General features: G+C 52.5%; 10 protein-coding genes across 10 annotated transcripts; 4 read left to right on the top strand and 6 right to left on the bottom strand.

Annotated features, from left to right (window-relative positions):
• Nucleotides 1-27: 27 nt before the first annotated feature.
• Nucleotides 28-1,135, bottom strand: BO86DRAFT_373307 (protein-transporting protein BCP1; the record flags this gene model as incomplete). Its single annotated transcript, XM_025670377.1, has 3 exons — nucleotides 985-1,135; nucleotides 661-897; nucleotides 28-585 (listed from the first exon to the last, which is right to left on the bottom strand). The coding sequence occupies exons 1-3, from the start codon at nucleotides 1,069-1,071 to the stop codon at nucleotides 28-30; spliced, it is 882 nt and encodes a 293-aa protein (XP_025522123.1). The 5' UTR covers nucleotides 1,072-1,135.
• A 1,134-nt stretch (nucleotides 1,136-2,269) lies between these two features.
• BO86DRAFT_27363 (uncharacterized protein) lies at nucleotides 2,270-2,939 on the top strand. The gene is made up of 3 exons (XM_025667247.1): nucleotides 2,270-2,548; nucleotides 2,621-2,742; nucleotides 2,810-2,939. Exons 1-3 carry the CDS (start codon nucleotides 2,401-2,403, stop codon nucleotides 2,909-2,911), a joined length of 372 nt encoding a protein of 123 aa, XP_025522122.1. The 5' UTR covers nucleotides 2,270-2,400; the 3' UTR covers nucleotides 2,912-2,939.
• A 265-nt stretch (nucleotides 2,940-3,204) lies between these two features.
• BO86DRAFT_27359 (alpha-mannosyltransferase) lies at nucleotides 3,205-4,982 on the bottom strand. Its single transcript, XM_025667246.1, has one exon. It carries the CDS (start codon nucleotides 4,867-4,869, stop codon nucleotides 3,400-3,402), a length of 1,470 nt encoding a protein of 489 aa, XP_025522121.1. The 5' UTR covers nucleotides 4,870-4,982; the 3' UTR covers nucleotides 3,205-3,399.
• Nucleotides 4,983-7,119: 2,137 nt separating this feature from the next.
• BO86DRAFT_404878 (fungal specific transcription factor domain-containing protein) lies at nucleotides 7,120-8,874 on the top strand (the record flags this gene model as incomplete). The annotated part of the gene is made up of 1 exon (XM_025674048.1): nucleotides 7,120-8,874. The coding sequence occupies one exon, from the start codon at nucleotides 7,120-7,122 to the stop codon at nucleotides 8,872-8,874; it is 1,755 nt and encodes a 584-aa protein (XP_025522120.1).
• Nucleotides 8,875-8,962: 88 nt separating this feature from the next.
• On the bottom strand, nucleotides 8,963-9,357 carry BO86DRAFT_27325 (uncharacterized protein). Its single transcript, XM_025667243.1, has one exon. The coding sequence runs from the start codon at nucleotides 9,265-9,267 to the stop codon at nucleotides 9,052-9,054; it is 216 nt and encodes a 71-aa protein (XP_025522119.1). The 5' UTR covers nucleotides 9,268-9,357; the 3' UTR covers nucleotides 8,963-9,051.
• Nucleotides 9,358-9,775, bottom strand: BO86DRAFT_27322 (uncharacterized protein). Its single transcript, XM_025667241.1, has one exon. It carries the CDS (start codon nucleotides 9,700-9,702, stop codon nucleotides 9,448-9,450), a length of 255 nt encoding a protein of 84 aa, XP_025522118.1. The 5' UTR covers nucleotides 9,703-9,775; the 3' UTR covers nucleotides 9,358-9,447.
• A 1,416-nt stretch (nucleotides 9,776-11,191) lies between these two features.
• Nucleotides 11,192-11,573, top strand: BO86DRAFT_27298 (uncharacterized protein). Its single transcript, XM_025667238.1, has one exon. The coding sequence runs from the start codon at nucleotides 11,336-11,338 to the stop codon at nucleotides 11,531-11,533; it is 198 nt and encodes a 65-aa protein (XP_025522117.1). The 5' UTR covers nucleotides 11,192-11,335; the 3' UTR covers nucleotides 11,534-11,573.
• A 1,865-nt stretch (nucleotides 11,574-13,438) lies between these two features.
• BO86DRAFT_27251 (uncharacterized protein) lies at nucleotides 13,439-14,032 on the bottom strand. The gene has a single exon (XM_025667233.1). The coding sequence runs from the start codon at nucleotides 13,970-13,972 to the stop codon at nucleotides 13,475-13,477; it is 498 nt and encodes a 165-aa protein (XP_025522116.1). The 5' UTR covers nucleotides 13,973-14,032; the 3' UTR covers nucleotides 13,439-13,474.
• Nucleotides 14,033-14,813: 781 nt separating this feature from the next.
• BO86DRAFT_27290 (uncharacterized protein) lies at nucleotides 14,814-16,593 on the top strand. The gene has a single exon (XM_025667236.1). The coding sequence runs from the start codon at nucleotides 15,082-15,084 to the stop codon at nucleotides 16,273-16,275; it is 1,194 nt and encodes a 397-aa protein (XP_025522115.1). The 5' UTR covers nucleotides 14,814-15,081; the 3' UTR covers nucleotides 16,276-16,593.
• A 3,638-nt stretch (nucleotides 16,594-20,231) lies between these two features.
• On the bottom strand, nucleotides 20,232-21,141 carry BO86DRAFT_326295 (YoaK family protein; the record flags this gene model as incomplete). Its single annotated transcript, XM_025668561.1, has 2 exons — nucleotides 20,232-20,836; nucleotides 20,922-21,141. 2 exons carry the CDS (start codon nucleotides 21,139-21,141, stop codon nucleotides 20,232-20,234), a joined length of 825 nt encoding a protein of 274 aa, XP_025522114.1.
• Nucleotides 21,142-21,589: the final 448 nt, after the last annotated feature.

Genomic DNA, 21,589 nt, shown 5'->3' with positions numbered 1-21,589 from the left:
CCCCCAAACCACAAAACCCCCACAAATCTATTGCCCCCCAGCCCCCACATACTCCGCCATCGCCTTAACCGCCCCCTCCAACCGGCCCCTCTCGATCAGAATCAAACTCCCCTTCGTCCGGATGCCCAGCTCCTGGAACGCGCGCTTGGAGTCGGAGTGCCCATCGTCCTGCTTCCGGGAGTACTCGAACGAGCCGGCGCAGAGGGCATGCTGCTCAAGCACCTCGTCCTCGGGGTGGAAGAAGAACCGATCCGTCCGTCCGGCAGACCGCTTGCCCTTCTTCTGGGGGCGGGACTCCTCCATGTCCAGCTTGGACTGCACCTCCTCGTAGGTCTTGGAGACGAGCAGGTAGTGCGAGAAGTCGAAGGGCTCGCCGTCGGCCACCGCGTGGGCGATCTCCTGCTGCAGCATCGTGTACATGGGCGGGACGACCTCGGCGGGCATGTTGATGAGGCGCTCGGTGAGGAGGAGGCCGACTTTGCTGGGTTGTGCGGCGGACAGCAGGGGGACGAGGGGGGCAAGGGCGGGGTTGGTGGTGGCTTTTTGGTGCAGGTAGCGCGTGAGGGATTGGATGATGGGTTTGTCCTTTGGATATGGGGTTAGTTTTGTTTGCCGGGGGGATGGGGATTTTTGGGAGAGGCAAGGGAGGGGGGTACCGACCTTATGTTCTTGGAGGTTGAGCACCGTGAGAAAAGCGTAGGGGTCGGATTCCTTGCCGTCCGTCTTGATGGTCGAGCCCATCCAGGCTTGCGACAGGATCAGGTCCGACAGCGCCGACATGTCCAGGTCTTGGGCGTCGTTGTCGAACAGTTGGCGCAGCAGGTTCTTGAGCCCGTGGAAGTCGACCTCCGGGTCTGGGTCGAACCATTCGAAGTCCACGTTGACCATGTCGATGTCCTTTTCCCCAAATGCCTTGCGTCAGTATCGTTCTGGCTTCTTTCTTGAGGCGGTGTTTGGGGAATAGTGGTCGGCGCAAAAACAAACCTCGTCGGAGTCGGAGTCGTTCGCGACGCGGGGATCCGTGCCCCCCATGTCGACGTCGGTGTCTTTGATTTCCTTGCGCTTGACCATTGTGTCTTTCTCCTTGGTGTGTGTTGGGATTTGTGGGGTGGGAATGAATGTATACAGAGGGTCGATTGTAGGCGGAGCGAACAAAAAGTTGCTCGGAGCCCGGCCGCGGCCTCCCCTCACTAACCGCTTTGGTGCATTTTTATCGATAGACAGCCTCTTATCGCCGATAACCACCACTTATCGCTGGCTTCGATTCTGATGCCTTAGGATCTCGACTAGGTCTTGCTGTCCTTTGTCTACACTGTCTCTCTTTGGGATGTTGTCTATGGTTCCAGCTTTGCGAGTTCCGTGCGCTTGATCTTATGCACTCGATACTGTGCACTTGATACTATGCACTCCTACTGCGTACAGTCTGCCGATGCGGAGTTTCGGCATCCGGTTCTCGAGCAATTGACATACGTTATAACACACATCAGCCTTGAGCTTATGCTTGCAAGTGACAGCTGTGTAATGGAAGTCTCAGTTGCATACCCGTCAGGCACCTCGACCGTATATATGGTGCTTCTCTAGACACTTAACCGACAATAAGGTCACCGAGAAAGTGATCTTTGCGGATGCCACTGGGCAATCATGACAGCTCCATTGTCAACGCAAGAAGTGACGACAACAGAGCGTGAGGATATATTGTTTGAGTAAGATCAATCCAACGAGAAAGGCTCCATCATGCAATGTGGAATGATGGATAGACTGCATTAGATCGCTACCTCCGGAGCAAAGAGCTCCTAAACCACCAGCCATGATATCAGAGCATATCACCTTGTCTACGAGGGGATCAACAATTTCATGAACACAAACTGTAACAGAAGCCAGTCACGCCTGCAGTAACCACAAACGGGGCATGAGTAAGCCCACTGCAAAGATCCGATCCAAGATCAGTCGAATACTCCATCCATTTCCCCTGGTCGTGGACTCGGAAAAGATTCCAATCGAAGCCCGCCGAGACTGACCGGGACCAGCCAGGGTCCAACCAATGTCGTCAACTGCGACGTGAGGGAAGGAGAGACATCGATTATGCAACAGGTTGCTGCTGAGTACAAAAAGAGCAGCAGCACTACATCATCCATCATCAGCACGCAACAGAAAAAAAAAAAAAGCGGTTTTGGCACCGAGCTGGCCGAAAGTGGGTGCGGTTCCCCACCGGGTTATGATCTCAGCGACACTCCCCCATGACATCACCAACTTAGGTCGTCCTGCCCTCGACAGAGGTCTATAAAGTGACCTGAAGTCAACCATCCCTCTCTGCATTCAATCAGACAACACACTCACGATCCCAACATCAATCCATCAAGCTCAATCAACCTTCCCCTTTCTCTAAACACAACAACAATCATGTCTACTCACGGATCCGGTCAGTCCAGCGTCGGCAACCGCGCCATCTACGAGGCCGGCGACCAGCGCAACGTCCCCCAGGCCGAGTTGAACGAGCGTGCCCGCTACGCCGAGGGTCAGACTCACAGCCACAAGAACCTGGACTCCAGTACGTGCCCCTCTTCTTCCCGTGTCGCCCTCACCACCCGCTCCAAGAATATACTAACCCATTAACTACCAGAGGACCAACGCTCCATCGCCAACAAGCTCGCCTCGCAAGAAAACAAGCCCGAGAGCGACCACCACCACAACTTCACCAAGGACCCCGAGGCCGAGCTCAGCAAGCAGGATCCCACGAAGCCTGTACGTTGCCCTTGCCCCTTGCCCTGGTCCATCACACTTCAGTCATACTAACTCCACCGTGCAACAGGCCAAGCTCCACGGCAACAAGCCCTCCAAGGGCGCCCAGATCGACGCCGAACTCCAGGCCGAGGACGAGCAGAGACTCAAGGAGAAGGGGATCAAGCACTAGAGGGAGGAAATATGCCTGAAGCTGGACTTTATGTATAATATTTTGTGTTCTCGTGTTACCCTGCTTCTTTCATCAGCTTGAAAAGATATGAGATGACGATTTCTGAATGATGATTGATTGATTTGGACATTCCGCTGTGATTGCCTGGGATTTGTAGTGTCTGGTGTGGAATGGCTTGACTTCTTGTTCGGCATCGAAACTCATGTAGAATGATGGTGGCTCCGTTGTATATATGATGGCAGCAGATGTAGGGGCTCGAATCCTTAGCCACTATTCTGCTAGCATCTATCATGGAAAGTGCAAGCCACACTCTGGGACAAGATTATACGTTGGGAGGGTATCATGACTGAAGAAAATCGTGACTAAACGTAATATGTACACAACGGTCCCCAAACCCGTGTCATTCATAACACATGTCCGTTAGGTTGAACAGAAGCAAAGAAAAGACAACAACCATTTGATATCACACGACAAAAAGGACCAGGCGCTCAACCAAATTGCGGATCATCGTCGTGCGGCTCGGCAAAGACATTGGCCCAGTACGCCTCGACCTTCTCGCAGATCTCGTCCTTGCGCTCCCAGGTCCAGAAGCTGATGGCGGGGTCGCAGCTGACGTTCCTGATCTCCGCCCAGTAGGCGCGCTCGACGTCGTAGCGGAAGCGCTGGACGGTGTCCTCGGGGACGAGCCAGGCGCGGCCGTCGGAGCCGTCGGCGCGCAGCGTGGGCGCCGTCTCCCACTTCATGCCGAACACCTTCTCGCCCGGGTTGAACTTGGGGTAGTTGGCGTGGATGAAGAAGGCCGGGGGCGCGGGGGCCACCGCGGGGTCCTGCACGCGCCACTGGCCCGCGCTCGTCAGCGCGTGGTCCGCGATCGGGTCCGTCTGCACCATGGCCGACCCGGAGATCCCGCCGCCCGGTTTGGCGTGGCCCACTGCCTGCACCCGCTCGCTGACCGCGTAGAACGGCTCGCCCACCGCCGCCGCCGCCTGCACGAAGGTCTCCTTGTCGCCCTCGCCGGGCGCCCCCTGCGACAGCAGCCGGAAGTAGTGCGACGGGCCGTAGTAGTTGTAGTACGCGGCCAGCAGCAGGGTCATCTGGTGCGTCTTCTTCGACACCAGGAACGCCCCGGCCTCCGAGGAGGCGCGCGCCGACATCGGCGGCATCGCCTGCCGCGAGATGTTGTAGTAGAGCGGGGACGCGGTCATCGCCCAGAAGTCCGGCCAGGTCACTAGCCCCGCGGACTTGAAGGGGTCCGCGTCCAGCAGCACCTCGGGCTTGGTCAGCGGGAAGCAGTCGGCGTCCATCCAGATGACCTCCTCGAAGGAGGAGAACAGCACCGCGAAGATCTTGAGCTGGTAGTGCTCGATCGCGTTCTTGCCGACCACGTCCGAGAGGACCAGGCACCGTGCGCCTAGGTCGGGGAGGATGTCGTCGCAGATCTGCTTTTCGTACTCGTCGGTGTCCTTCATGTACACTTCCACGGGCAACGTCGAGCCCAAGCGTCGGAGCATCCGCAGCGACGACAAGAACACGGGGAAGTAGGTTCCGCCCGCCGTCGAAACCACGCCTCGAGTGCCGGGCGAGTGGATGGGTCGCAGCTTCTCGGACGTCCGACACGCCTCGATGTATCGCGCATGCGCCTCCTCCATGGTATGTAGGTCCTTTTCTTCGAGGGTTGTCAGGTCGGGGCGAGGATCGGTGGAGGTGGCGTCGAAACCGACGGCGCCGGCATCGTCGGTGTGCCCGGGCGAGGGGCAGTTTGGCCCATTCTCTTCGAGGATCGGTTTCAGGACCTTCCAGAATGCATTTTGGCGTTCGACGAGAGGGACCTCGAACACCGTGCTGGGGACTACCGACGCCGGCGGGGGTGCCCAGTACACATAGACGGTGCAGATGAGGAGCAAGGCGCCCGTGGCCGTGACGAAAGATTTGAGTCTACCCGGTCGAAGGATCGGCATCTTGGTATGTGAGACAGCGTCTCAATCGAGAGATTAGCTGGCTAGCAGTCTTCACGGAGGCGATTCGTTTCTTGGCTGGGTGCGTTTCGTCGACCTGAAAGGGTTGTTCGGTGGATACAGGGATACCAGACGATTCAATAGCAAATATTTGTGCAATATACTCACGCATGCGCCAACATGATAGGCGACTTTGAGGATAGGGGGTCGTGTAGGGAGGATTTGCGGAGATGTTGTTGTCCCAGGAGAGATGCGAATCGCGGCCTGGATTATTATCGGGCTCTGGAAGGCCTCAAACGCTGATCGATGGGAAGGATGGTGGGTGGGTAGATCAGACTGGGGATAGTCGGACAGTTGCAGCGATACAGCTAGCTCTTTTTCAAGTTATGAATGTCGGTCTCAATTGACCTCGACGCCGTCGAGATAGAATCCATGGTTGGTAAATGAATGGCGATCGTCGAGAGATGCGCTCCTTGGGTAGGCGGTGGCAGAATCGAGGACTTACGTTGCGCACCACTATAAATAACAACGTCTACGAGTCATTGTAGGTCTGGAGATAGTCATCGGTGGATGTTCTTTTTTGTGCTGGCTGACTCAAGGAATATTGTTTTTGAAATCTCTTGCAGCTTGATGGGGAAGAAATGCTTCGTGCAATTGTGGGACGAATATAAACACAAACTGAGAAGGCCGGTGAATAGCAACAGTATGGATCATATAGTGCAGCCACGGCTCCCGGAGGAGAAGTTTGAGTTGGAACGGTTTGTCATGGCTCCGAGCTAGGTCCTATATCCGACGATGGGACCGTTGAGAGGAACATGAATGCATAATCAATGAATGGATCCTCAAGCGATGATCGGTTTTCGACCGAGAAGTGTAAAAACGAGCCCACTTGCTGCAGAAGATTGCAGAAGATGCAGAAGATTGCCCCAAAGGAGTAATAGATTTAGAAGGCCGGCCAGACCCGAATCCAGCCCGGTGGGAACATGTGCCGCACTAATCCCAGTTGGGCCTCTTCCCCCCCTCCCTCCCCATCTTCACCCACCTTTTCCTTCTCGCTGCCTCCCTCAGGCATTATTCATCAGTTCTCCTATTCCTCAATTGTCTTCCTCTACTCAAGCTTCAACCATGGTCCAAGACCAACCGGCGGGGATCTTGAAATGGAGCCTACAGCTAGGGGCAATTTTAATTTGACAAATACAGAGACTCAACAAGTACTAAGAAGTTCCGTTCATAAGTTTAGTTTACTCTCCGGGTCGGCATCTCCTAACGGCGGATGATACCGCAACGATCGCCGCTTCTGCCCTTCACTGCCCGTCCACCTTTCCAGGACCCATTGCAAGCTAGAACGAGGGCCTAATGGGGGTCATCTCTGATATGTTTGTGTGATAAAATCTCGAACCATCTAACTGCACTTCTCCCAGTCACCTCGATCCCTTGTCGGTTCCTGTATATAAGCTTTGCCGGTGCTGCTGCCACTACTACACCCGTCCTGCCATTGTCAACTTGACCACGCGATTAACCTCCTGCCTTGCTTGATCTATCATCCATGGGACCCCGCACCCCGGGTCACCTCCACTTGGCTTGTCTGAGCTTGTTCCTGCTTACCTCTCCTCCAGTCCACGATTTTTGGTCGGCTCTATGATGGAACCTCTGCCAACGGGGCAGGGGCGCAAATCCCCGCCGGTCTCCGCTGCACCTCCGCGGAAAAGACGGAAGAGAACAGTCATCAGCCAGGCAGCCGATGACTGTTTTACCTGTGCTCGACAGGCGAGTCAATGCGATCGGATACGGCCGTACTGCTCCCAGTGTCTGGACAATGGCCGCGATTGCGCAGGCTATAGGACCACTTTGACATGGGGAGTAGGGGTGGCCAGTCGGGGAAAGCTTCGAGGACTATCCTTGCCGGTGACTGGGGCTCAGCCAGCTGCAGCCTCACCGCAGCCTCGTGCGACAGCGGCGTCGAGGGCATCACATTCGACACAGTCGACAAACTCCATTGCATCGGAGTCGCCTGCGCAGAGAAGACCGAAATCTTCTACGTTAGACTCGTCGGAAGCCGGTCGCACACCTTCTATTTTGAGGAGACGTCCTAGTTCAGACCAACCTGCGAATCAGTTGCAATCGCATTCGGGTCCGGTGTCATCTGACAACCATACCACTTCCAACCGTTCGTTACCTTGTATAGAATCGCTACCTGTGTCAGCCCGCCATCACGCGACACCAGCCCCTTCGTTGGCTCCTTCGAGATGGGCAATGCCGATCTGGCCAGCCTCAATACAGACTTTAATACCAGTTGCAAAGGCCAGGGATGATCCGGATCCTGAAGAAGCAGCCGTTGAGCGTGTTGAGCAGAGTGGCCAGGACAGGACTCCTTGGGTCGTTGGAAACCATGCGCCGTCCTTATCTCAGCAGCTATTAGCGCGCTCCATTGGACGAACACCGCGCCTGCGATTCCTGATCAGCTATTATGCTGAAGTGATTGCGCCAATGATCGTTGCGTTCGATGGGCCGACCAATCCGTTTCGCACGTACGTTCTGCGATTAGCGCAGGAAAGCGCATCGCTTCAAGAAGCTATAGCAACTTTGTCTCTGTGCAATATGCGTCAGAGACGAGAACGGGGCACAAGGTCTACCGAGCGTACCCTGCCCGCACGAATGTCATCATTGGCTCACCAGGCTTTGACGGAGGCATCCTTGAACACCCAGGCTGGTATTGATGTCCCCAAAGTTTCGGCGCGCGAGGAGCATCTTCACAGAAGTATGGCGGTCAAGGCGTTGAATGGAGAATTGGCTGATCCGCGACAACGGCTATCGGACTCGGTGCTCGCGACTTTACTCGTCTTATGCCTCTTCCATGGATGTGACACGGGGGTCGCGCAATTCAAGACCCAGTTCGCTGGTGTGACCAAGTTGTTGGCCATTCGGCTATGCAACGGCACCGCCCATGTGACCGAAGAATTGAAATGGTTTATTCGCATGTTCACCTGGCTCGACACTATGACGGCCACCACGAACGACCGGGATATCCAACTTCGGGGAGCTTGTCTAGACATAACCGCAATTTCGGATGGCGAATGGGGGCTTGAAAATCTGGCTGGATGTAATGCCAGTCTGTTCAAACTCATTGCGCAGCTTGGTCGCCTGAATCTCCTCAGTCGAAACCAAGATACGCAGACCTCGGTATCTCCTGAAGTCCATGCCCCATCAACCACCGTTCCTCCCCATATCGCGTACAGCTCAACGAGTACACCGGGTATGCCTTCCGAGTCGTTTACGAGGTTCATTCCTTCACAGGCGGGGGACTCCAGCTCAGCTCCGACTTCTCCCTTGTTCTGGGCCGAATGGCACTGCCTGCGGCAGAAGCTTGAATCGTGGAGGTTTGACTCGGGGCGGCGAGAATCATCGTCTCCCCACCATGCGACGACCTACATCTCGCCACCGTCATCTCCTCCGAGCCAATCCAGGGTGGCGCCGCAGCATCTGGATGATGTGATTCATATTTCTGAATCCTTTCGCCACGCCGCGATTCTCTACAGCGAGCGACTTGCTCATCCCGATTTGCCGTCTGGCCACCCTCGTATCCAGCAAATTGTGCAATGGACAATGACTCACATTCTGGCCGTCCAGTGTGATGCGTATCTCCTGTGGCCGCTGTTCATCACGGGCTCCGAGTGCGTGCGGTCCAGCCACCGGGCGATCATCCGGGAGCGGTGTCTGTATCTCTCCAAGGATTCCGGGTTTATCAACAATCTGACCTGTCTGGAACTCTTGGAAAAGATATGGGCGGGAAGTCCTCCCGCATCCGAGACTGGGGATCCCTACAACAGCGGCGCAGCAGCAGGTCTCGGCAACCAGCACCTGAAGGCAAACGCGAGCCTGGCGGACGATATGGGCGGCTGGAGTGGTCTCTCTACGGAGGCCCCGCTGCCTCCTTCACGCAGACAGGGATTCCGGTGGCACGAGGTGATGCAGGTCAAACGGGAAGAAGGCGAATATATGATCGTGTAACAGTGATGATGCCGATGCCTGCCTGGGAAATAGACGGGGTACGTAGATATGGCTTGACGATGGATCACGGTTTCGTTGTATAGTATAGATGACTTTGATTTTGTACGTACTGTACATAGTACCCTCCAGTAGACCTAGGATGCGTGTACATACATATGACCCATACAAGAAGCATCCTCAAGGTGTGTATGATTTGATTGCTTTCCACTCAGTCAACACGAGTGACAAAACAGGAGAGTAACATGTGATTCTGATTGCGTAGCCAGCCAACACAAACAAAATTCCACGAGCCAGAGTCCGACAGACCCGAGACAACGCCAGGATCTGGTGTCTCAGGTAGTGGGTATTCCACCGAGGATGACACTTCTGTCTCCCTATCCATCCTACCACCATCCTGTCCAGCCACGCACTGATAGACAGCCTTGCTACGGACTTTCAGCCCACAACTCATCCACCCACTGAACCACCGACCCACGAAGAAGACATTAGCTACACCATGCCCCCACTTCGCAAAACCATATCGTGTACACGTATATGTAACGCTAATTCAACATGAGATCTCAAACGTCAAACTCAGAGTGACGTTAAAGTGGAGCCCACTAGGCACTGTACACTCCACCAAAAGAACGGTGGGGTTGGAAACCCAACCCGGAGGGGTAGTGTACTAGTAGTCAATACTTGCTGCCTTAGGTGTATGTCCAGTTTACGGTACCTTGTCGATAAGTTTGTACAGTACTTATCGTGCTTATTTTGGTAGTTAGTAGTTCCATAGTACTCCAACTTCCACAGCCCTACCCAGCGGTATGGACGGCTGTACTGTACATACATTGAGTCAACACCCCGATATCGGGCCAGGTGAATGTAGCTAGCTAGTACGGTGGCTACCTTACCTGGATGAAAGTATGAGTTCAGGGATGTCATTGGATATTCGGTTACGTACTTTGTCCCTTCCAGGGAACTTGGCAGCTTCGTTTATCTACGACGAAGCCGGGGGAAGTTGAAGCGGGGTTCAAACCACCTGGACTTGAGTCCCGTCGTAGACCGTCCAGTCTAGTCCATCCATCCATCCAGTCTACAGCCGAAGAAGTACAGTGCAGTACCTACTATCCCGAGAACCGATGCGTTTGGCATCTTGACTCTCAAACCCCGCTTGGAACTTACATTATCCTCCCGTCCTAAAGGTAGGTAGGTCATGTAGCAGACAAAAGTGAAGGCGGGGGGGGGGGAGGTCAAACACCCAACGTCGACAAACACATTTCCCCAGGACCAGGGAGGGTTCTAGTGCTGGACCGCTACACCCAACCGTGTGCTTCTGGTCTAGTGCATAACCCCTCACTTTTTTGACTGCGGATGGTCGGAATGCTTGCAGGGAATAATGGGGATAGTACATGTTGAGTTCGGTGCGATGAGGCGATGAGGGGGGGAGAGGGGAGGAGAGGGGGTCTGGACTGTCACTGTCGCTTGCACGGTAGGGTGGGTTATGTACTAGGTAGTCTGGGTGTCGGCAGCGTTGCGCGTGGTCGTGAACGGGCAGCGGCTATTAGCGTAGGGCGTGCTCTGTATAGCGTATCGAGATTGTGATGATGAGGATGATGATGGCGTCTGGGAGGAGAGAGAGGGGGGGAGGGGAGGGGGTTTTTTGGGGTATAGTATGTACTGTACTATGTACATAGGTACTATGTAGCACTGGGTGACGGTGTTGGTTGGTTGGTTTTTGGCAGGTTGGCTTGGATCCGTGCTCGGATTGAAGACTGCCTACTGTAAGTACTCAGGCTCCGTTCGGAGAAAGTAAATCCTTGGGATTGGGGTATCTTCTGGTAGAGTTGATTGGGTTCTCGGGGTAGATTGTCGATTGCATTGAGGTGCATAAGTTAGGGTCTATGCCTACGGGCCCAGGGATTTAGTTTGAACTGTGCCGTGGGTAGTGGGTTCTGATTGCCGCTGGATTCGAGAAGTACGACTCACTGTGCCAATGTTGCTGAGCCTTGTTGCTGATGTGTCTAAACAAACGGTCCACTTCGTATTTGGACATCGATTGATGATTAGGGCTCAGGGCAAGGGCATGCATCTGTCACCCACACAATGCTACGTACTTCGCTCCCACATATTATTCCCGGATTCCAGTCGCGAGGGCGCGCGCGTGGGATCGGCATGTGGCTGGGATGCGAAGTAAACACGGCAGATGAATGGCGACGGAGGATCGCGTTTGAGACCACGGCGTAGAGAGAGGGAGGTGTGGTCTTTTGGCATCGGTCGGCTGCAGAGGAGATCTGTACACATCGGAGTGAGTGAGATACAGCCAGGCCTAGCTGAGGGGCCTTCAACTGGCGTGTCGCAGCCAGACTGATAGTCCAATCATCAATCAAAAATCGGCATGACCTGAGAAGGGGAGTCGACAGCTGAGTGGTGGTCGTGGTGGTTGTAATATTTGGCTGGCTGTGTACAGACTACTCTGTATTGTATGTACATTACCGTACAGACATACTTGGGAGATATACGGATAGACAAACACCACCACCACCACCACAACAATAACAACAGTCGCAGTTCTAGATCTCCGGCTCCGAGAAACAAGCAAGGGACGGTGAAAAGTGAAAACTCTGCCGGTGGAGACCTGGGCTGTGGGTGGAGTGCAGAAAAAGTGTTAATTTGTATTTAGCTCTGATAGTGCTCTGTGCTCTGTGAGCTGTGCCGTGTTCTTTCTTTCTTTCCAGAGAACTTCTATTTCCAGTCGGTGCTTTAATTGAATGCTGAATGGTTGAGAAACGAGCACCACCCGCTCGAGCAGTGACGGGAATTGCAGGTCACATTCGCGCTTGTGATGACCCTTCCCCCTCCCCCGGTCTGACTATCAATCAGTAGTGATCTATAGTATGTAGGCGCTAGTTGGCCGCCAGCAGCCATGTTGAGAAGTAATCACTGCTGCCGCTCGGGAGAATTCCTGAATGCATTAGGACCGTTGGCGCTGCGCAATCCGGAGTTTCCTCTCTGTGCCCGGTGACTGACTGACTGACGGACGGACTGACGGTCTATACTTCCTGAATCCCGAGTCGATCCGCTCTGCTCTTGTGCGCCCACCGGACCCTCATCCCGCGACCGCGTCTCCGTTGCCCGTCCAATGGGTGGAGCCAGTGCCGCGATGGCGTTTATCGCATTCTTTGATAGCGAGTAAATGTTGGAGTTGGACCCAGCAAGCGAGACAACCCTCGAAGAAGAGAGACATATCGCCCGTACCGGTACGGAGTACCTCTACTTTCGGCGCCACCACGTAACCATGATCACATCTGGGCTTCGACCTGCTTTGGACCCCGAGCGCCATGTGCGACCAGACCCCAAAGCGAAAAAGGGCTGCCTACCTATCTGCCAGGGGTTGTCGGACATGACTGGCTGCGCAACTCCGATTGCGTAGCTTTTCTCACTCGCCCGGGGGGTTAAGAGTCTTAGCAGCTCTGTGCTATTGGGCAGGATCTGAGCCAGTCGGGATTGATGATTAAGATAGTCACTAAGCCATGGCTCGAAGCATGGTGGGGCAGGAGAGAAGAAATACTGTAAGATACTCCTCTTACAGTAGTATAGTAGTAGTGTAGTGCACTGTAACCTAACCTGTGAATTTGCGACCCTCGTTTGCGGTCCAGCCTGCATGGAGGGCGCCCTTAGCCCTATCACATTCGCGCCTCGGCCAGGCCTGTCAGGAAACCGAGATTCTGAGTCTGGAGTACGCGGAGTACTTTCCACACTTTCCCTTTCCACAGGAGTACCACATCAGATCCTGTATGCAGTTTCCAATCGCTCCGGTCTCAACTCAGATACCTTTTCCATCCGACTCTTTCTTTCTTCTCGAACAAAAACAGGAAAATCAGGGATCTGCCCGGTCGGAGAATTAATTGTGAAAGGAGGGTCCTCTTTTTTAGACTCCCGCGCTCAACTGTGCAAATTGCGGTCTGTCCAACCAGCCCAGTATGGGTGGTTCAGGTTGCTGCCCAGCTGCTGGGCGACGGCGGTAACGCCCATCCACCATGACCAAAAAGAACTCCCAAGTTGCCCAACATTTTAACTCAACTACACTACACTACACAACTAGTGCTCGTGGCCACAGCAGGAGATATCCATGCCATTTGGTTCCACTGGGCTGGAAATGCCTGCCTGCCTGGAGTTCTGTATCCATGGATTGTCGACCGGTTGACGGGCTCATCCGCACCCGCTGTCCATGGAACCAAACCAAGCCAGACCAGACCAAACGATAAGACACTCGACAGGATCTTACAGTAGTGGCTTCGGACTATCTCTATTTACAGCAATCGACTAATCGATCCCATGTACCCGAGAGGTCGTACTTTCGACCCTTTGCGATTATTCATTAATCTCTCGACTGCGACACCCACGTATAAGACTAACTGGTTGCGCGACAGCGTCATCTTCGCCACAGCCCGCCTGCCTGCAGTGGAATATAGAAGCCTTGGGGCTGATGCTGAGACCTTGAAGATGGGTGACTATTATTATCAACGCTTACACGATAATTCTGACTGAGCCACCCGTGGCAATGTGGTCTCTCCATGACTCATTGACTAGTTGACATACCAGACGACCGAATGAAGGACTATCAACAGGATCGGCTCGCCAACTCCATCGCGTTTCCTGCAGGCTCCAACGGTAGGGTAATGTACGTACATCGGATGCCATGCGGGAAATCCCCAGCCATGTTGGACGAAGCGTCCAGCCAATGACGCAGAGCGTGACTCTTATCTACAGGGTGATGAGGGTTCGAACATCTCACTGTTCGCCATGTACGGCCATGTTGACGCGAATAAGTGGAGGGGCGGATGCTGCTGCGCTGCTGCGCTGCCTCTGTTGCGGCAACAAACATCTTGTTCTTCCTTCCTCCTGTTTCAGCAACGTCAACCAAGATGGGAGGGGAGGGGGAGAGGGGATGCCCAACATGGGATAATCGTATGTAGCAAGTACTGTAGTAGATGGAATTGTTCAGATGACTCTGTCCGACGGGAGCCTGTCGCCATGATGAGTAAGAGTCAGTGAGTGAGTGGCATGGAGAGTGACCGCAATGCACAATGTGGGCGGCAATTCTGCGCATTTCATTCATTCATGTAGTCATCCATTCCCCCCTCCTTGGAAAGTGTATATAAGGGAGCAGTACTCTCCACCTGATCACTTTGGTCGGATTCTGGAAAAGAGGGTGTAGTGGGTGATGACTCTGGAAATGAGCTGGAAGGGGATCAGCTTCTTCTTCTCATAGCAGCAGCAGCAGCAGCAGCAGCAAATCCTAAAACCCAGTGCAGCATCACACTGGTTTCAAATTGGTGCTTCTTCCTCCCCTCCCATTCCTTTCCTCTCCCTCCCTCCCTGTCTCTCCCTCTCTCCCTCTTGGGAGTGGGAGTTGTTGGGCCTGAAACGCGCCCAAGGCACCCATCCCTCCATCACCACCATCACCACCACATAAAATACGGTATTGTAAAGCCGAGACCGAAACGGCCACGAACGCGAGAGGTCACTTTTTGCTGCCTCCACCCCCAAAGCGAGACTAAGACACTAGTACCAGTTACCACCAGTGCAGCCCCCACTTGCAAAATCCACCCAGTCCACCCTTGCAATTCTGTCCCGTGGTTACAAAACCGGTTGTCTCCTCCACTCCCTCTGGGCTCCCCCCTTGGAATCATTTATCCATCCATCCACCATTCATACACCCTGTTCGGGTTCAACCTCTACTACAACAACGAATACTACAACAAGCTCCGTTGGATGAACGAAGTCTAAGCGATTCAAGCGAGTCTCAACCGCAGCTATCGCTTGTTCGCCACTTGTGTCGCGGACTCCGGTAGAGTCTTCTAGGGATCACAGGTCGCTTCTCTGCATAGCCGCCTTCAACAACTACGCCCCGTTCAGCGTTCGATAGAGCGAACGACGTTCAAATGCACTCTCGGCACATACAGCTCTATCCCTCCTCTCCCTCAGAAACCGCACCACGGTGACGGTTCTCTCCCATCAATCTTCCGATTTCGTTGTCCTCTGCTTCGGCGTCGATCGGCTTGTTACTACGATATCCTGTATAATATACCTGGGTTGTGCTGTTTGTATTCGCGCCTTTGATATCTTGCGATCGGGAGATTCTTCCCCGCGTTCTAAAAGTTCTCTCGTCCACGACCTATTTTTGATTGCCAGCGTGATTCGACTTCCTATGCACGTTTCTCGATAATGTATCACTACACTACTCCACCTCCCGGGTGGTCCTACGACTACACGACCTCTCCTCCCACGTCTCCCCACTACGCCTACTACGCCTCCCCCTTCGCCAATGCCTACGGCTCGCCGCGCGGTCCGTCGAAGCGCCACAACCGCAAAGCCAGCTACGCCGGCCCGAAAGAGACCGCCGGATGGTATGCTGGGTATGGGCAAGGGTTCTACGAAGCGATGCCAGAATATGGCACGCCACCGCGCAAGCACGAACCTGTAAGTGCTTCTTTTGGTGGCTATTCTCGTCGTCGCAGCACCATGTCCGGGGCCCCAGCGGCGGGCCCGTGGGAACATGCCGGCGCCCACCCGTCGCACCCGTCGCCCACCCGGCCCATCTTTGTGGATGTGGTCGACGACGGATCCGACGGCGATGCGCCGCGATACGTCTTCCGCGAGGAACCCAGTCCTCCGCGTCGCAAGCCGTCGACGTCTCACCGCAAGCCCAAGCCACCCACTGATCAATACTTCTACTATAACCAGGTGCCTGCCCATGAAGATGCTGACACGGCCAAGCGATCTCGGGCGCGCCGTCAATCCACCTCCACCCGCACGCCCAACAAGCCAAAGCCGTCCGCTCCTACCTCCAAGCCAGCTCCCAAAGCCACAGAAGCCGATGCGGCCCGAGCAGGGATTCCCCCGGGCTACTCGATCAAGAACTGGGACCCAACGGAGATGCCGATCATTCTGCTGGGGAGTGTATTCGACGCGAACTCGCTGGGCAAGTGGATCTACGATTGGACCGTGTTCACGCATGGGGCGTCGACGCCCATGGCGGACGTGGCGGGCGACCTGTGGCTGCTGTTGATCAAATTGGCCGGCAAGGTGAAAAGAGCCAACGAGTGTCTCGACCGCATCCGGCGCCCCGAGGCGCAGGAGGTCGTGGAGGATTTCCTGCAGAGCGGGGAACGCCTGTGGGCGCGGTTCAAGAAGCTGCTCAAAACCTGTGAGCAGTTTATGTGGAAGGCGGCCAAGCGGGAAGGGGGCAAGGGCTCTGTGTCGATGGGCCGTAATGCCGGCTGTGAGTTTGTCGAGACGATCTTTGGCCGGGATCGCGAGCTGGAGAGTACGGAGAAGCTGATGAACAGCATCCGTTTGTGGAACATGCGGTTTGACGCCAACTGCGAAGAGATTCTCCGTCGCCCGTCGGCCGCCTAACCTCTGCGACTGCGACTGCGACTACTAAAAGCACTATCTGATTAATCTGTTTTGGTTTTGTTGGTATTTACATGGGAGCTTTTGACAGCACTATCCGCATCACGCAGGATTACAGGATACATGTGCAGTTGTTGCCGACTTACATTGCTTGGATTTAATGGTCGGCATGCATTTCAGCGCGTTTGGTGACTCCATCTTATTGGTGCATCTTCAGGGTGAACAGTTCCGTCTATCATTCTCACGCGAATGCTTTTTCTGTTTGCGTTCTGGAATATTGTTTTTCAAGCTTTCAAGCATGGCTTCTAATTCTGGGCTGGGGATTTGATTTCCTTTGGCGTGCCTTGTTCAGTTTCACACGGCGTAACCTGCGATTTTCCGCTGTTTGTTGCTGCTGCGATTCCTGTGGGCTTTTTTCTTCGTTTCGATCTGTCTTTTTGATGATACCATTCTGCGATCACTGTTTCGCCCCGGGACTGTTGGTTGAATCATTCTTTTTTTTTTTTTTTAGGGGTGGGGTTAGACATCGTTGCCTACATTTACTATCTTTGACCGTTGATAGACATACAGTACAGTATACAACTGATACAATGAATTTTCCTGTCATAAGGGTAGCAATGTACGGATTCAAACGTAATGCTTAACGCCTGCTTACAGATGCCACACCAAGAAGGCTGTGGCTGTGGCCGTGGCTGTGGCTGTAGCCGGCGTGGTGCGGCCCCTGCTCCCCAGCCCTAGGTCTGCAGAATACCTCTGCCGTGCATCGGCATGCACGCAGGCATGGCCCCCCCCCGGCCCCTCCGCCCCTCGTGCGGCACGGTGGCGAGGTTCACCATGTATGGGTACGTACTGTGGTTGACTCCGTTGATTTTGTTAGTACAGTAGAGATGCAGGGATTCAAATCCTTTAAAATTCTGCTATATATATAATTATTAATACTTTGTATAGCTATTTTTGGTGTTAATAACTGCCTCGCACCTTACCTTTATACTTTTAATTAATTTTTTTAAGAATTTTTTTAGTAAAGTATTCCAAGCAGCCCGTATAACCTCTTATAGCTAATTATATAATAATTGCTTATTATTAAAAAAGAATTAATTAAGCTAATTCTTTATCTAATTCTATACAGCCTTAATTAGATTAAAATCCGGCAAAAAAGTAGATTAACTAATTAAAAAAATCCTATACTTTTAAAAATCTTAGACTATATCTCTGCTTGTATATCTAGGCGTATTATCTTATATTAATTAAAGCTGTAGTTGTTTATTATATTTAATAAAATATATATAGCTGTAGATTATAAAAATAATATATTTATAATAATATTTAGTATTAATACTGCCCCAGTTCTTCTCCCAAAAAAAATATAGCCCTTTATAATTTTTATAAAAAAATATCTAAAATATTCAGCTATATTTATATAGTAGACTTGTATAAAAATATATTTTATTAAGTTCTTTACCAGCTTTATAAATTATATAAATCTGTTTATAAAAGTCTAAGATTATTTAGGTTTTATTAGTTTAAAAAATTTAACTCTACTAATTATATATTTAATTTAAGTATTTAAATGCCTAGGCTAACTTTGCTTTTTTATTAGCCGGAGTAAGAGGTGGTTTATAAAGTACTTTATATTAAAAATAGTCTTTTTTTTTAAAGTATAGGCTAAAGCAGTTGCTTTAATAGAAAGTTTAAGCTCTTTAACAATACAGTAGTAAAGTAAACAGTATATATACTTTAAACTAAAGATTTATTATATAACTTTATTAACTTTTAACTTTAATAGCTTTACTTTAGCACCTTTAGCTTTCTTCAGAATAGCTTATTAGCTTTAATATATATATTAAACTTGGCAATAACTAATTTAAAGTTGATTTGCAATTTGTTAATATATTAAGCCGGTATTTTAAAAAGTAAAAACTCACAGACAGTCATCTTATTTAAGGTACTTTAAATTTGTTGTTTTAAAAGAGGTAGGCTCAGGTATTAAAGGCTTAAATATTAAAGATATTTTTAAAACAACAAGAATTAGTATATATTAATAATTTTAATACATTCACAGCTTTAAGAAGTTGACACGTAGCTTGATAAGAAAGGCGGTGTATAGTAGTAGATATACTACTTAAAGAATTCAAATCCCTGCACCTCTTCACTGTACTAACAAAATCAACAGAGTCAACCACAGTACTCTACTCTGTGACTGTACCCACCACCTACTTCGTACCTGCTTACCCTGCAGACAGACACTACTCATGTCCTGTACTGCCAGTATAGTATAGGGTGTACGTCAGCCCCTACTGCTTTTGGGGTATGAGGGCAGGTACTGTACGATGACTCATGGGGAATGTCCGTACATACAGTAAGTATGACCTCAGCTCCTTCAGGGACCGTGAGCATAGACGCGACAGATGGGGAATGTTGAGTACGTGGTGTGCGCGTGTGTCCTGCATGCACGGTTATTATCTGGTATGTGTACTGTCTGTATGTTAAGTGTGTGGCTCTGCTGTACTGTGGGCTGGGCTTGGAATTTTGGAGGGTTGGGGGGTTGGATTCTTGTGCTGTCCGGCGGGGAGGGAGGCTCTGCTCTTGGTTGCCTTCTTTTTTTGGTCGCTGGATGACGTCGATTTTTTTTTCTTCTTGTATTGGGTTTGGGGTTGGAGTGGGATTGGATGTAGTGGTGGTGGTGGTGATGATGTCGGTTGGTATGGTGGGGGGTTCAGTGCGGTGTTTTTCCTTTGTTGATTGTTGCACTTGGGGGGTTGGGTGCAATCCCTGGTGGGCTTCAGGAGATGGAGGGAGGTAGCCTTTGGGGTGAATGGTTGATCTCTTGTCTATTGTCTGTTTCTATTGTCTACCTAGCTACATGCATAGTCCTGCATTGTAGGTGGTGGAGAGGAGAATGAGGGGTCATCTGTTGAAAGTTGGAGGCGAGGAGGTGGGGAAGGGCCAGGCCACGGCACGGTCACGGTCATCGGGACTTCAATGGGTGCAACTCAAGTGGGCCCGGGGGTCTTCGCTTTACTGCGGTACCACTAGTATTGGCTGAGTGGAGGCCGGGGGCTTATGGGAAAGTGCCGCATCCAGCCAGCCAGTTACCCCACGGGCATCCATTCGCCTCCAAGCCGGATGCAGGTTGGGGACCGTGGACTGGATCTCGTGACCCTCCTCGTGGTGGTTGGCTGGGTTGACTTGGGTTCTGTGGTGTTAGTGGCTGAGTGGTTGCGCGGGTGTAGATATATGCGTGTTGAGGTTGATTGTGGTAGTTATTGTTTCTTTATCATTGTAGCGGTCGTTGGTGAGCGTAGGGGGGCTCTCTGTTGTGGTGAGGGGTGACTGGGAAGCTGAAAGGAAGGGGGGTCTGGGGGTTCTCCCCCAGATACTTATACAATAACTTGGACTTAGGGTTAAGGTTACTGGGAAGTTGAAAAAAAGGGGGGTCTGGGGGTTCTCCCCCAGATAGTTACATTCTAGGATTGAGATATAATTTACTGGGAAGCTGAAAAGAAAGGGCGGTCTGGGGGTTCTCCCCCAGATAGTTACATTATAACTGGATTCAGTGGTGAGATAGCGTAATTGAAAAGCGTGGGGCGGTCATGTCATTGTGGGTTATGAAGGTTAGAGGAAGTGTGGTATCTCTATCAACTTGGATTATGCAAAGTAAGAGTCTTGTCTCTGGTGGTAGATTGAAGGTACTGCCCATGAGGCTATGGATGGCTATGTGAGACTAGATTTTGTATAGCTTCATAGTGTATTCCGTTGGAAGTACTGTAGTCTTGACGGCTCTTGGATAAATTATTAGGTAGGAAGAATAATCTGCCACCAATGACTCAAGTCTACAGTACCCCTTAACACTGAATCGACACGAGTGATCAAGTAGGAATTCTATCAATGTACTGTATTCACATCTATATCAAAACCACAACATTACTCAATCCATCAGCTCCACCCTATGAACTGGTTCAACCCTTCGTCTCCCCCTTCCAGACCAACCACCCCAGCCCAATCAACAACTTCACCCCGGCCGCCATCCACAGCGCCGACTCCATCCCGCCAGACGTCTTACTCAACCAGCCGCCCGCAATCGCCCCGATCAACAGGAACACGACCCCGCCGATCCGACGATTGCGCTTCACGTTCCCGTTGGGCACCTGCAGCAGCTTGGGGTCGGACGCCACGTCGAAGTAGACGCTGGTCAGCACGACCGTGGGGATCTCGTTGTACCCCAGGGCGCGCGACGAGGTGATCGACCCGGCGGACTGGAACGCCAGCAGCGCGATGGGGATCAGCTCCAGGAACAGCCGGCCACCCGTCAGCTTGCTGTCGGTCGAGGTGTGCGGGATCAGGTCGGCCTCGATGATGGCCACCGCGATGATGATCAGGATCGTCTGCGCCAGGAAGGAGAGCACCAGGGTGCCCCGCGCGCGGTTGCCGCTACGTCGCGTCAGGTTCGCGAAGACCAGCGCCCCGATGAAGAACCACCCGATGCTCATGAGGGATTTCAACCAGCCCCACGGTTTGTTGGCGGGTTGATTGGAGGCGCCTAGGCCGAGGAAGATTGTGTTTCCTGGAGTGGATTAGTGTTAGTGTGAAGAAGGACTAGTGGGGGATGAGATGAGATAAGGTGAGGAGGCAGAGGAAGGATGGCGTACCCGTTTGCATGGCTAAGAAACACGACCACGCGTTGTATGCACTACTGTCGCAGAGTCCCGTGGTGAAGCACAGCAGTAAGCAGATCAGGTCGGTGTGTTTTGGGTCGACATTCTGGTTCCAGCGCTGCGAGAAGGTGAGCTTCTTCATCTGAGGTTCCGGGTCGGAGGCTTCGAGGTCGCTACCCTCGGGGGTAGACGAGACGGGGGGCTTCTCGGCCATGAGTGTGAGTTGAGTAGTGTTTTCTGGTGTGAGACTACCCACGGGTATCGATATGGGACAGAGAAGAGAGCTGGAAAAGAATTGGGCCTGCACCACGCCGGCGCCGGGCCTGGGGCAGTCACCGTATTTATCCACGGCGGCGCCGACGACCGGCCTCGGAAGAAAATGTTCAGAGCAAAGTCCGGAGCTGACAGGCCGCCTTTTGGACAGACAGTGAGTGATGAAGATCGTCTTTCGGCGCACGATGACTAGTTACATCTTGGCCAAATGATAAGACTCGCGGATTGGTCTCTTCCCTGCCTCTTCTCTTCTCACCGGCGCGGATTGTCCAGATTGCGCCATTCCCATTAGTCCACTACGGCAGAAGTGCAGACTCGTTGAGTCTGTTTCTCTTGGCGCTGCATTGATGTTTTCGTGAGTCAATCAACGGGTGGAGGTGGATGGAGAT

The sequence above is a fragment of the Aspergillus japonicus genome, assembly GCF_003184785.1.
Source record: "Aspergillus japonicus CBS 114.51 unplaced genomic scaffold BO86scaffold_112, whole genome shotgun sequence".
Classification (NCBI taxonomy): Eukaryota; Fungi; Ascomycota; class Eurotiomycetes; order Eurotiales; family Aspergillaceae; genus Aspergillus; species Aspergillus japonicus.
Note: the sequence above shows the minus strand (reverse complement) of the source record. Positions and strands in the feature narration are given on the sequence as shown.

Bases quoted from the DNA above. Each gene is read 5' to 3' on its own strand.
- BO86DRAFT_27298 (XM_025667238.1), top strand. From the start codon at position 11,336: ATGTACATTACCGTACAGACATACTTGGGAGATATACGGATAGACAAA.
- BO86DRAFT_27359 (XM_025667246.1), bottom strand. From the start codon at position 4,869: ATGCCGATCCTTCGACCGGGTAGACTCAAATCTTTCGTCACGGCCACG.
- BO86DRAFT_27363 (XM_025667247.1), top strand. From the start codon at position 2,401: ATGTCTACTCACGGATCCGGTCAGTCCAGCGTCGGCAACCGCGCCATC. The intron at 2,549-2,620 runs GTACGTGCCCCT...ATTAACTACCAG, and splicing joins CCACAAGAACCTGGACTCCA to AGGACCAACGCTCCATCGCC. The intron at 2,743-2,809 runs GTACGTTGCCCT...ACCGTGCAACAG, and splicing joins AGCAGGATCCCACGAAGCCT to GCCAAGCTCCACGGCAACAA.
- BO86DRAFT_27251 (XM_025667233.1), bottom strand. From the start codon at position 13,972: ATGAATGAAATGCGCAGAATTGCCGCCCACATTGTGCATTGCGGTCAC.
- BO86DRAFT_27290 (XM_025667236.1), top strand. From the start codon at position 15,082: ATGTATCACTACACTACTCCACCTCCCGGGTGGTCCTACGACTACACG.
- BO86DRAFT_27325 (XM_025667243.1), bottom strand. From the start codon at position 9,267: ATGGTGGTAGGATGGATAGGGAGACAGAAGTGTCATCCTCGGTGGAAT.
- BO86DRAFT_27322 (XM_025667241.1), bottom strand. From the start codon at position 9,702: ATGTATGTACAGTACAGCCGTCCATACCGCTGGGTAGGGCTGTGGAAG.